Source organism: Silene latifolia, chromosome 3 (genome assembly GCF_048544455.1).
Source record: "Silene latifolia isolate original U9 population chromosome 3, ASM4854445v1, whole genome shotgun sequence".
Taxonomy (NCBI): domain Eukaryota; kingdom Viridiplantae; phylum Streptophyta; class Magnoliopsida; order Caryophyllales; family Caryophyllaceae; genus Silene; species Silene latifolia.
Window position 1 is genome coordinate 801,826 of NC_133528.1, and position 13,486 is coordinate 815,311.

General features: G+C 35.1%; 2 protein-coding genes and 1 non-coding gene across 3 annotated transcripts; all 3 read right to left on the reverse strand.

Annotated features, from left to right (window-relative positions):
* Positions 1 to 3,938: 3,938 nt before the first annotated feature.
* Positions 3,939 to 8,921, reverse strand: LOC141646627 (RNA polymerase II C-terminal domain phosphatase-like 4). Its single transcript, XM_074454508.1, has 9 exons — positions 8,781 to 8,921; positions 8,480 to 8,622; positions 7,550 to 7,629; positions 7,085 to 7,200; positions 6,798 to 6,978; positions 6,038 to 6,327; positions 5,433 to 5,621; positions 5,291 to 5,329; positions 3,939 to 4,408 (listed from the first exon to the last, which is right to left on the reverse strand). The coding sequence occupies exons 2-9, from the start codon at positions 8,620 to 8,622 to the stop codon at positions 4,097 to 4,099; spliced, it is 1,350 nt and encodes a 449-aa protein (XP_074310609.1). The 5' UTR covers positions 8,781 to 8,921; the 3' UTR covers positions 3,939 to 4,096.
* Positions 8,922 to 8,976: 55 nt separating this feature from the next.
* TRNAY-GUA (transfer RNA tyrosine (anticodon GUA)) lies at positions 8,977 to 9,062 on the reverse strand. Its single transcript is given in 2 exon segments — positions 8,977 to 9,012; positions 9,026 to 9,062. It is a non-coding gene; the product is annotated as a tRNA-Tyr (tRNA).
* Positions 9,063 to 10,049: 987 nt separating this feature from the next.
* Positions 10,050 to 13,003, reverse strand: LOC141646624 (uncharacterized). The gene is made up of 3 exons (XM_074454504.1): positions 12,757 to 13,003; positions 10,769 to 11,428; positions 10,050 to 10,401 (listed from the first exon to the last, which is right to left on the reverse strand). Exons 2-3 carry the CDS (start codon positions 11,400 to 11,402, stop codon positions 10,265 to 10,267), a joined length of 771 nt encoding a protein of 256 aa, XP_074310605.1. The 5' UTR covers positions 11,403 to 11,428; positions 12,757 to 13,003; the 3' UTR covers positions 10,050 to 10,264.
* Between the last annotated feature and the right edge of the window lie 483 nt (positions 13,004 to 13,486).

Below are 13,486 nucleotides of genomic sequence, written 5' to 3' on the forward strand. Positions count from 1 at the left end.
AGCCCGAGTAGTTTTCAAGAAAAAAATTTACATATAGTTAATAGAGTAGTATATCAACAGTTGTTCTACTTTGGCTTGGTGGTTTACTTGTCAATTCCCATGCTTGGGACCCAAGTTCAAATCTCGTTTTGGACATTTTCTTTTAAATGTTATTGTAGATTAGTTAATTTTCTTTGGACTTATTCTATCTCTTCTTTTACTTTTCCTTGATATGTTATTTCTCCTCCTCCCACTTTAGTAAATACTACCAAAATAATATTAATGCCTAAGCTTATACCCTTCTTTTCTTCTAATTTTCATTTTTTTTTCTTCTTATTATTAACACCTCATAATGTATTTTGAGCAGTTAGCTTTTTGTCTACCATAGTTTTCAAAAACGTTGAGCATCGATCTTGTTTCTCTATAACTTTCCGAGCCATTTTGATGTATAAGTACATCATTTTTACGCCACAAAAGTGAGTTAAGGTCAAACTTGGGTTCATTAAAATCGTCTTACAAACTCAAGTTAATTGGTTAGTCGCTCAAATAATTAAAAAAATTAGAACATAGTTCGTTTAGTTTACGAGTAATCAGTATTTAAAAAGTCTACAAAACATCAAACTAAAACACGAAATTTGTCATGGTTAAAATGTTACGAAAGTGACGCGTAAAATCCTCTTTGATAATATCGATAAAAACGTGTATGCTTTTCGACTCATAAAGCCTTCTAATGTATTTTGAATCTTGGAAAAAAAAATTAGCCCTAGGTACATGTAAATCCTGGATCCGCCTCTGTGACTCATGCGTCTTCATGCACGATAGACATCCAAAGGTGTTCACTAGTTCGACGACAACATTGGCCAAATAATTTTAGCGAAAATGAGTAGTCTTTTAAAAGACCGTCTTATATTTGCATTGCAAAAAAGGCGGTTGAAAATAACATAAAAAAAAAAAGAAAAGGAAAATATACAATAACTATCTCTATTACTCCGTATACGAGAAAATTCACCTAAATACAGTGGCGGAGCCAGGATTTGAACTTGGGAGAGAGGGGGGGGAACGAACGATTAATTTCATAAGACACTCTCGAAAAAATTTCGAAAAATTTAACTAAAAACTTCGAAAATTTCAACCGCAAGAGAGGCGACCGCCTCTGCTAACCCCCCATAGCTCCACCACTGCCTAAATACTTTAGAAAGACCGCCTTTTAGAAAAATTTGTGCTTAAAATAATTGAGTATTGTACTCACATGACCACATCTACATTTAAAAGTTTCGTATGCTAATTAATTAATTATATAGAACCACACATGCATGAACATATGCATGCATGAGACTTTATCATTACTTCTCAAAAATTGACCGTGATTTTAATGATGAATAAAAAAGTTCTTTATACCACTTAAAAAAGAAATACAAAGTTATTAATACTATTAAATTAAAATTTATACAAAACAAACATTATCTTTCTCTAATTTAATAAAAGACTGTGTCTTAGAAATATTTGTGAATTGTCATCACAATTTTTTTAAATTCATTTCATCTGGTACAAGGGAATGAAAGACGAGTTTATATTTCATTATAAATGTTAATCGTTATATAAGGTAGATTTTAAATTTGTCAATTAATTTCGAAGTGACTCATGGAACTAACGCTTATTTCTAATTTTTGCTAAAAGCAAAAAAAATCATCAATTTGGTAAAGTTACATAGTTCGACTTAAAAGAATCTTTTGATATACCATGTTATCCTAAACCCTAACCAATATCAGAGTTAAGAATTAAACTTAGCGGGAGCGAGCGCCCCTTTTAGCCCACAAACTCCACCATTGACCGTAACTAATAATTAAGCTCTACCATAACAAGCTCGTATGTGACGGTTACAAGTAAGACTCGTTGAAAAGTTTATTCCTGTAAGCTTTTTAAAAGTAAAGTTAACATTCTTATCATCTTATGTCCAATATAGGTTCTATACGATGAATGATCTATTTTTGACCAAACAAAAAACTAAAATGAATAAAGATGAAAGAAGGAAGAAAAGCAATGTCCTAGAAAGAAGTTACCAAGTATAAAATTAATTTCACACTTTCACTTAAGACGGAAATATCCATTTTATAGGCAAAACGGACAGAAACTACTCTATTTAGATAGATGGAGATAGACTTTTATTATTCTCCAGATATTATTCTTTTGTCTAATCTATGAAAGTCGGTAAAATATTAAACACGTTTAACTATAAAATAGATACACATCTGTCTTAAACGAGAATTTGTGTTACAAAATTACTTATTAGAGTACACTTTTGACAATTATACCCCTTCTATTTGCACTCCTCTCATTTCTTCTCCACCATATCGCCCTCTACAATTGGAATTTTTTTCCAAAATGGGGATCAAACACAAATTAATTATCGAAATAGGTAGAGTTTCAAAATATTTGCCTAAAATGGGTCTACGTCATCACCGAAGCTAGACTCGTATTCTAGTCGCCAAGCTGATCGACGACCATACCCAAAGTGTGACTTATTGCCCAACCAAACCTCATTTTTGTATTTCAAAGCAAATCTCCATGGGGATGGCGAGTTGACTTCAAAACGCCGTCCCGCTTGGCGACTCGATCTATAAGTCAGAATTTGGCTTAATTTTTTGCAAATTTGGATCCATCTCTTAGGTCGCCATGGGGGCTGGCGGTTTAGGTTGAAATCTCTCACTGTCAAGTCGCTATGCCGGTTGGCGTTTTGACTTAAAGTTGCCAACCGAGTGAGCGGTTTGACTTCCTCACCTAGCTTCGCAAAAAAAAAAAAAGATGTCAAACCATAACAAATCTAAATGAGCTTTTGTGTATTTTTTCCAAGCTTTTATAATTTTTCACTTATATTTTAATTTTTTGATGTCAAATATTAAAATCTAATTGAGTTTACATATATTATTTTTGAGTTTTGTTATAACTTTTTAAGTTCAATATTTTTATAATAGAGCTCGGATTCTTTCAAATAAAGCTCATAATATGTAAGTGTACTGTGTAGCTCGAGTTATGCTTTATAAAGCTCGGATTCTGTACTATACAACCTGTATAACTGGTTGTATAGTCTACTTACTGAATTTCTTTCTAACTAGGGACTATATTTTTCGCATTTATATAATTTTATTGTCGAAAATATGTTTGTGAATTTCTTTTTTTTTTTTCTTTTTTTTTTTTTTTTTTTTTTGTAGCAAATGTATATATTTTCTTCATTTATCACCTAGAAAAGCTTTGAGGCCACCCACATCAATTAATGTCATACTACAAGATAATGGCGACAATGCCAAATCCATGAAAATGTTACTAATAGGGAAGTTTTAATAGTTGATTGCGTTCGGTTTTTATTTGGATAAATGACTAAACAAAATTAATGGACTGAAAAATATAGAAATTGCATCATTGATCACCACTCATCACTATTATGGATTTATGGGTGCCCTAAATAAAATTCGCGAAATTATAATTTGGACAAAAGAAAACCTATATTACAGTCATAAACATATCGACCTTGGTGATGGTGACTAAACCTGGCAAACGGGTTGGGATCGGGGTTGGAGCAATTTCGAGTTTGCACGAGTTCGTGTCAAGTCAGAATTCATTTCAGGTTCAGGCCATTTTCGAGTTATTTATGGATAAAACTAGTATACAACAATAAACACTTGAGCTAGTTCAATTCAGGACCGTGTCAAGCTCGAGTCTTGAGTTCGGCTGTCAGGTCGAGTTGGGTTAATTTTGCCAAGTCTAAATTGGTGGAGTACCACATTACCATTGTTATTCCCCTCAACTTGTGGTTCACATCCAAATTCTATATGTTTAATTAAAATACACCTCACATATATTCAACAACTGTATTGAATTGGCTTCAACGGAGCATCTTACTACAATTACTTTGAGACGGACCAAAAGAAAACGAGCATATATTTGGGATGAATCGAGTCATCAACGAAACTACTCATCTGTCAGTTACCTAAATGAAAAATCCTGCCAAATTCATCCCATTCCTACAAAACAAGGTCGGCCAGCCGATAATTCTAGTCCAACGGAAGCGCTACAAAATTTACACATTAAACCTACCGGAAAAAGGCGAAGGCCATTAATATCAACTGTTGTTTTTAGTAATTACGGGGAACTTGTCCTCGGGTTGCCTTTGCCATAAATAGTTGGCAGCTTCAAGCCACCTTGGATGGACTAGAAACTTTCCCTCTCGGACAGCCCAGCGGGACTTATCTGTCCCAGGATCTAGCGAGACGACATGCGTAACTGAAGCCCCTAGTTTGGTCGAGCATGTCGCTCCCAGCTGCTCTGCCATCTTCCACAAACGATGATCACCAGGTGGCCCTTCTTTAGGGAAAACTCTGGTGAACACTATCTTACAGTCTTTTAGGACTTCCTTTCGAACTTCTCTCCGAACCTGCTTCACCAATTTTGTTTACATCTTGATTTAGCATTTTATAACTGGATTTACAAAAAAAAAAAAAAAAAAAAAAAAAAAAAAGAAAAAGAAAAAAGAAACTCCATTTCATAGGAGTAATGTAATCCTTCACGTTTATATTTTCTTCCTTCGAGTGTAGTCACTAAACCATGCCGACTTTGACAAATTTACTTTCCCAAGATACATACATTACTTACGAAACTTTTAAGGCTATTAATATGACATCAGTGGTTATGAAAATCAAATATAACATAGTATTTCACATTGGACTCTACTTTATTTGGAGAAATTAATAAAAGTTGACATTAGTTTGATTACCGATTTAACGAAGTCACATGGGGTTGTAATTATACGAAACAGTTAGCAAATCCAAAAATGACTGCATCAGGATTCAAAGTTTTTTTATTAGTTTCTTGAATGGTGATGTTTGAATTTTGATGAGATACAATCGTACAAACTCGAATAAAAAGGAGAAATCTATGGAGTTACGACCAATCACGACAAACTAAGAGAAGTAGACATATAAGATTTGACTAGTATAAGCCTGCTGATGAAGTGCAGTTATGATCAATATAGCAATCGAAGAAGAATTAAGAGTTTCTAAGGTAATCTCGCAAGATGAAGTTCCAAACAGGTGAAGCCTTCGCATGGTAATTTATACAGCTAAATACTAAAGTTATGCCGAGGTTTAGCATTCATAAATCCATCAACGCCAAACGAAAAAAACATAAAACAACCATTTGACAAAAAAAAGGTCACCCAACGACAAGTTCAAATAATAACACACTACCAAATACCATAACAAAATGATAGTAACGAGATATACATGATAACACATGAGCAAAGCTAGGAAGACTTTACCTGCCTCACGTCTCTAGCAGCATAGTCATCTCCATTACTCTGTTTAACGATTTTAAATGAATACGTTATAAACAAAAAGAAAGAATAAACTTACTCAAAGGACAGCAGCTGAATTTAAAAAAACAAAGGGACAGAAGCTAACAGGATCAAAGAATTGGCCATGTATTCTTTTAAGAACTCCCAGAACTCTTGCAAGTGCTCCATCCAGCTCATTTTCGTCACTTTTCAACTCAGACAAGGACTTCCAATCGTGTTTGAATTGGCGACAACTTGATGAAAAGAAGTGGTATCTATCCATCAATATCAGATTGTCCACATGTTTCTGCCAGACCTGAATTCATAAAGGTTCAAAAGCAGTGCTTCTTTAGAATCTCTTGCCGTGAAAAATATCAGCTTATATGACCAAGTAGCTGAGCAAACATATTTTTAGCAGGCAAAAGGACAAAAGAATACTCCAACTCGATATTTGGATTTGCCACATTTGCAAATGGCTGGTATTTAGAAGAACAAGTAGACAAGTGAGGCTAGTAGAGAAAATTTGGCAAATTTACCGATTGGCTTTTTTCCCAAAAAGAAAATGTTGCAACTCTAAAGAAAAGAGAGCGTAATAATAATACATATCAACATGAACATTTTAGAAAATTTGGCAAATTACCGATTGCCTTTTAGTAGTAGTGGAGGAAAGAAACCAACATTAAACCCCAGTAAAAAATTCAGTTTAATAAAGCAAGTTGGAACAGTACTTACGAATTCTGTATCATCAAGTATCAAAACAGCACTCTCTTGACCAAGTACCACATCTAGTCCTTTCTGATGTCTCTCAGTGCAATCAGCTTGGGAAATCACTCTCGAATTGAAGTACAAATTTCCAGGGTCAAGAAGCTTAGCCATTTCAATTGCATATGCATGCTCACCCATTGTGTAAATGTACATTTCAAATATCTGGCTTGCTTCTTGCAGGAAATTGCGAACAAACGGTCTTAATTTGGTCATCATCCGCATCATATCCAATCGGAATAAGCTGCCTTTTGAAATGTCTGCATCTTGCAATGTACTCAAATAAGACGAGGAAAGTTTGAATGGTCCATAAGGCAGAAGCATATACATGTGACACACAAGTATGTTGATTATATTCTAAACCTAACCAATTTGTATCTTGAAATGAATATCATTGGCCACTTAAATACAATCTGTTGAGGTCTTAAACCTGTTTCTCATTTTTAAGGAGCGCAAATGTTGCTTCATATCCGGCACTTAAATTTTTGATTAATCTAAAAACTTTCTTGTGAATATAATTGCAAGATGGAAATTTGCATTGTGCAAGGGTGTCCATTACTGTCATTGCTTTCGGTTACTTTTCAAGCTCAGACCTTTCATCATCAACAATAATACGAACAAGTTGTGTCTTTCGCAAAAGTTTGTTATAGGGTATAGCACTCAATAGTTGAGGAGTAAAGTAAGAGCAGAAACGTAAATAACAATATTACACAAGTTTCAGTAGAGTGACCTTGAAGAGAGTCTGTTCTACTGTGTAGATATTCCTCTTCTGAGCTTATGTCATCCAGACGGGTGGAATTTAGTAATGTATGATCCAAGTCAAGGATCAAATACAGTTTCTTGCGGCCTAATACAGATCTCACGTCAGAGTCACGCAATCTAGAAATTTCATCAGTTCCCAGTCTCAAATCCTGCATAAAAATTTTAAGAGGTCTAGATTAGAGGAACTTCTCTGAAAATTGTTCAGAAATCATGAAAGCTATGACCTAACAGTATCTATACTTTGCTCCAAAATACCTTATGTATGTATTTAAATGGCACAACACCACCAACATCATTTACTTTTTCTCCACAGCGGATGCACATGTCTCTGAAGAAACCAGGATGCGGACATGAAGTCTTAATAGTTCCATCTGCGCACACAAGAGATTTAGCGTGGCAAAGTTCAAAATTAGGCGATTTTCATAGATGCAACTTTTTTTTTTTTTTTTTTCTGTTTTTCTCCTTTCCACGTAGAAAAATTGAAGGAATTGCTCAAGCAAATCAAAAGAAACTACACTCAACAGTCAAACCCTAGAATTGGGAATTGTGTGGCTCTTATGAGTTACGATCCTAAAAAATTATAGCAATACTCATTGGTCAACTAGAATTTCTTTTCTTACAGTACAGAGCGCAGAAAGCCACAAATCCACACACATTAGCAGAAAGTGCAAGCAATTTCAACTTCCATAGCTATTTTGAAGGTTTGACTTGGAATCAAACCTGAATTCTCCGTACTCACACCATAAGAAGTCGAAACTTGCGTTTCCTCTAGCACTTCCACCTTGAGTCTCTTGCATCTTCTACAAGATATAAAAGGAAAAAAAATATATCACGACTTCAGGAGAAAGATATGCATAGCAAAAAAATTCCCAGCTACTCCCTCCGTCCCGGTTAATTGTTGTCCTTTGCTTTTGGCACAAAGACCAAGGAATGGGAAGATGGCCAATTATAAGATGACAAGTGGACCAAATTACTCATGAAATGCAATCCTAAAGGATGTGTTTGATTGAGAGATTTGGAGGGAAAAGAAAGGGAGGGAGAGTAGGGGATTTAAAATCCCTTGTTTGGATAGCAAATGAGGGTGGAGGGAAATGGAGGGGGAGTGATTTGGAGGGATTCAATTTCCCTCCTCCAAGCCTAATCAAAATCTCTCCACAATAGGCAAGATTTGGAGGGAAATTGTATCCAAACCACACTCCATTCCCCCTCCTCTTCCTTTCTCTCCCTCTCCCTTCCCTCCTTCCCCCTCCCTTCTCTATCCCTTCACTTTTGCTATCCAAACACACCCTTGGGAAGGGGAGGGGAAATTGGATCCTTCCAAATCTCTCCTCCTCCATTTCCCTCCACCTTCATTTACTATCCAGACAAGGGATTTTAAATCCTCTACTCTCCCTCCCTTTCTTCTCCCTCCAAATTCCTCAATCCAAACACGCCCAAAATAGAAATGACAACAAATGACTGACACACCCAAAAGTGGAAAAGGACAACAAATGACCGGGGCGAAGGGAGTACATTTTACAAATGTTTTAATTGTTCGAAGCTCGAACCAGCAATTTGCATAAACACAACTAATTGCAGGGCTGACGCTGACGGAACAAATTAGCAAGAAGGAAAGAGCGAAGATAAACTACAAAAATTTGGATTATTAACCTATCGTCATCAACAACGTCATCCTTGTCGTCATCAGAATCTGACGGAACATCAGAGCCAGAAGAATGAAGCTCGGCATCAAGCAAAGCTGCGAAATCATCACTGCTCGATGAATGGATTGGAGAATCGGTTTCAATGCTCATCTGCGCAAGTTTTCTTCAAAAATTAATCAATTATTCACAAGAATAATAATCAAATATACAACAAAATTAATTCAATTCAGTGATAAAAGTAACATAATCAAGCATAATAACACAAATTCACTTGAAAATTAACCAAATAATCATAAATAATAATTAACCTAATTAAGGAGACGAAGAAGATCTGGAAGATTTGAGTGAAAGAGTGAGATTTGAGAGGGGAAATTGTGAAGAAGGAAGAAGTTAGGGTTTAATGAAGACGGTGATGATGAAAATATTGTGAATATTTTTCGACATAGTTATCAATATTTTGAAGGATCAAATTATATATTTGGGGAAAAAAAAAAAGGAAAAAAGTCCGACCTACCGGATTCGAACCAGTGACCTAAGGATATCTGTTGAACAACTACAGTCCTCCGCTCTACCAACTGAGCTAAGGTCGGTTTGTGTTTATTATTGAAACAAAATCATTAACATTGTTTATTCATGCTGACTATTATTAGTACACTTCAATTAGTTTGGAGTTTTTTTTTTTTTTTTTTTTTTTTTTTTTTTTTTTTTTAAATTGGGATGTTCACGGTCGATAATAAGGAACAATTTCCAAACTTTTATTCTTTTTTTTTTTTTTTTGCGTAGGAAACGAGTCTCTCAGACTCTCTCACACAGACTTGATTTGCAGAATATTTTTAGTGGTAGTTACGTTTACTTCGGTTATAGTAACCTTTTAAAGTTCACGTGAAGAGAAATTTAGACATGAAAAATCATGCAATACTTAACATAAATATGCGAAGTCGAAAACAAAATTAGTAAAGGACATGAATAAAGTTTTGAGAGAAGATGAACATATGAATAAAATATCACAATGGTATTCTCGATTTCTCGGGGTGCAATGCAAGAATATTAAAATATTCAATTTTTTTTTTCCGATGTATCAGAGTAAAAATCGGATTGAGAAGTACATCAAATGATGGCTAGCTCTTCAAAAAAAAAAAACAACTCAGCTATTTTGTTTTATTTCATCATAATCCATCGATAACCAGAAAATGTGTTCCTCATTCCGTAAGCGTAACTGTTGATAACACGAGGCACGACGACCGACATAACTGTTGTGCGGAAGCGTGAATATCCTCGTGTTGGGCCTCTGGTGCTACATCTGTGTCCACAATCCATAATAGTACGATATTGTCCGCTTTGGGCCAAGCCCTCACGGATTTACTCTTGGGCTATTTCCCAAAAGGCCTCGTACTATTATATTTTGTAGACACTTATAAAGATGGACTTTCATCTTTATTCGTGAGACATGGGTTTGCACCCTAACAAACAATGGGGTTCCAATCATAAACATGATAATAGAAAACACAGATCTTGGTGCAGAGATCAGTAACCCAACCAGCAGAAGACTTGCATTCAGAAGCACAACACGAAATATATTTACGCAAATAAGCTAATATTTCATTCATATATGCAAACGATAGGTGTTTACAACTTACAAAGACCAGAAAAACCTGAACGTTATTTACAGCATAAGGATCGATTAATATAAAGTGAACAACAAACGATCAACCCTCAAAACAAACACAAGCTACGACAATTTAAACAGACTAACTTCAGTTCTAATGAAAATTTGACGTAGGCACCATAGAGGTCATTCTGATTTAGTATTTCCTCCGAAGGTCCATCCTTTCCATCGCATGCTGCTCAGCCATCCAAATTGTATCAGTGGCCCTCCTGACTGAAGATTTACAAGATGTGTCCGGTAAGGTACGAGTATATTCCTCAGACCTGAGAAAACATGTCAAAAATTCCGTGGTTACAGAGATAAACAAAAGCAGGGAGTCTTGTATGAGACGGTCTGGTCTAACACGTGAGACCACCTAAAGTTCTTATGTATTCTCATTTTTTTTTTTTGAAAGAAACACACCCGAAGGCGTAAATCAATTAATTAAAGACTGATCAAATAAAACAGCAGCATTCGCAGAAGGCGGTAACTCATCTGCCCGAGAACAATATGCGCTAAAGCATGCGCAACACAGTTATTAACACGATTTGTTTGCGACCAAATAATAGACTGAAAACTACGACTATTGGCGAATGGGTTAATCTATCTCATCATGTGAGACCGTCTCACATACTTGTAAAGAGAGACTACCTTGGATGCACATTGTCTTGTAAACAAAAGCAACATGCTTATCCCCCTTAGTCTGCATATGAGGCTTCTCCAAACACTCGAGAAAAGCTAGATCGGCTTCTAGAAGCTTTGCCTGGTCATGAGAGTCATACCCCATATCATGGCAATAACAACAGTAGTCCAACCAATCAATAGGGCGTTTATCCCAGACGAGGGAACCTCCATCCTTTCCACTTGACCAATTTGGCCCACAATAATGACCGTAACGTGGAAAAAGCATAGACAAGAAAGCCCTAGCTCCAGTATGCCAAGGAACCTTAGATACATATGGTCTAAACCTCAACCGAGGAGTTGGAACACTAGTAGACGCATCATAAACTCGGGATCTTATTGCTCGTCTTTTCAAGTCCTTATTTATAGTAGTTGGCATGCGAAATCCATCTTTAGCATTAACGGCCCAAGGGATGATCGATAAAAGAGAGATTTTAAAAGACTTGATATCAAATGTAGGCCAATTGTTTTGCGGTTCTGCAACAAGTTGAGGAGGGGAGCTTAATGTTGGCTCCACCGCATTCTTCTTATGGAATCCGAACCATTCGATTGGATTAGGCACCTTCAAGCTTAGAGGATAAGCTAGTTTCATCGTAGAAGACATTTAGAACTCAACAACTTAGATCATGCCTGAGATATATCATAAGACAAAGCAAATTTCCGATAAACATAGTTTCTATCATAAACTTGCTCATATTCAAATTTTAAACCTAAATGATCCTTCATTCAGAAACATGAACACGATACTACCTGAAGTCATACAATAACGTGCAAGAAAATCAAGTATACCTCGCTCTAAGTCTCTAACCCCACAAACATTTGCCAAGACAGGATACATACTACGTCGAGAACATGGCTACAATTCTTTTCCCCTCATACTACTCAAAAGCTCATCCGAGATGGCACTAAGCCAGCAACATCAGACAATGAAATGAAGATAACCCACCAAAAGCACGGGGAATTCAAGACTACATAAGTACATCACCATTATATTGAATTATTATCCGTTTCACACTTAAGACGGTCCTAAGAGAGACTTACTATTCTTTTCCCCTCATACTACTCAAAAGCTCATCTGAGATGGCAATAAGCCAGCAACATCAGACAATGTCATCAAGATAACCCACCAGAAGCAAAGGGAAATTCAAGAACACATCACCATTAGGTCCATTATATTGAATTATTATCCGTTTCACACTTAAGACGGTCCTAAGAGAGACTTACTATTTCACAAATTATTATAAACTCACCAATTAAAACCCTCAAAATACAAGCATTTAGTAAGTAACCCAATTCAATCAATTCTCATACTGAATTATTATCCGTTTCAAACTTAAGACGGTCCTAAGAGAGACTTACTATTTCACAAATTATTATACACTCACCAGTCACCAATTAAAACCCATAGAATACAAGCTTTTAGTAATTAACCCAATTCAATCAATTCTCAAACCAAGGCAAGTTTCAATCTTTTACACTTAATTATCAAGATTAAAAGTAACAAAAACCCCAAATTCAAATTCTTCCCTCAAAATTTCCCATAATTCCCACTTCAATTACTCAAAATAATGCATCAAGTTTCAATCTTTTAACCTAATTATCAACATTAAGAGCAACTAAAACCCTAAAGTAAAACTCTTCCCTCAAGTTTTCCCAATTAAAACAACAAATTGATAGCAACAAACCCAAAATTCAACTCCAACAAACAAAAACCCACTTCAATCACTCAAATTAACTATCAAATTCAATTTTTTCAACAAATTATCAAAATAAATAACTACCATAATTGCATAATTCTTCTTCTATCAATATTTCACACTTAAAAGCAACACAATTTTAACAAATACACAAATGAAACACTCAAATTAACCCAAAAAAAAACTTTTAAGCAATAATTAAACTAATTAAACAATGAAAACAATTGAATTAAATTGAAAGATAGATTAAGCTGAACTTACATCATAAATCTTGAAAAAATTACACCTTTAATTACAAAATTTCAAAATTAAATACCCTAATTATTACTTTATGATTTGGGATTTGTGGAAATGGGAATTTGGAATATAGAATGAATGAATGATTATTCCTGAAAATGAATGGGCCCACACACACTGATGTTCTTCAAGCTTCCTGCTGTGATAGGTAAGGTAACTAAAAAGCGGAAAATAAAATAAGAAGAACCGTGTAAAATACTAGCCGTATATTCACTTCTTATTGTATTATCTGCTTTTGTTTTTATTGTTGTCAAAAAAAAAAAAAAAAAAAAAAAAAAAAAAAAAAAAAAAAAACTGCTTTTGTTTTTTTATGGATGACGGAGCACCACAATCGCTATCTTTAGTACGTACTTCCTCCATTCAACTCCACCCTACCATAGTACAATTTGTACAAATGTTAAGAAAATAATAAAGTAGTAATAAAAGTACAATGGGAAATTAGATGGATGATTAATTTGTCCATAAAGTGGGTAATTATGTGGGCCAACTAGTGGCATTTTGTGTAAATAATTGTTTGTCATGAGGATAAAAGGGTCATTTTACTTGCTTTTTATGGAAAGTGGTAGAGTGGAGTTGAATGGATGAAAAAGGAAATATGGTAGAGTGGAGTTGAATGGAGAAAGTACTAGATTGTCAATTTGTCATAAAAACCTGAGTAGACGTGATAACTTGTAAACCACGTATATAAAGTCAA

Bases quoted from the DNA above. Each gene is read 5' to 3' on its own strand.
- LOC141646624 (XM_074454504.1), bottom strand. From the start codon at position 11,402: ATGTCTTCTACGATGAAACTAGCTTATCCTCTAAGCTTGAAGGTGCCT. The intron at 10,402-10,768 runs GTAGTCTCTCTT...ATGTTTTCTCAG, and splicing joins CAAGACAATGTGCATCCAAG to GTCTGAGGAATATACTCGTA.
- LOC141646627 (XM_074454508.1), bottom strand. From the start codon at position 8,622: ATGAGCATTGAAACCGATTCTCCAATCCATTCATCGAGCAGTGATGAT. The intron at 7,630-8,479 runs GTTAATAATCCA...TATATCTTGTAG, and splicing joins GACGTTGTTGATGACGATAG to AAGATGCAAGAGACTCAAGG. The intron at 7,201-7,549 runs GTTTGATTCCAA...TTGTGTGCGCAG, and splicing joins TGTGAGTACGGAGAATTCAG to ATGGAACTATTAAGACTTCA.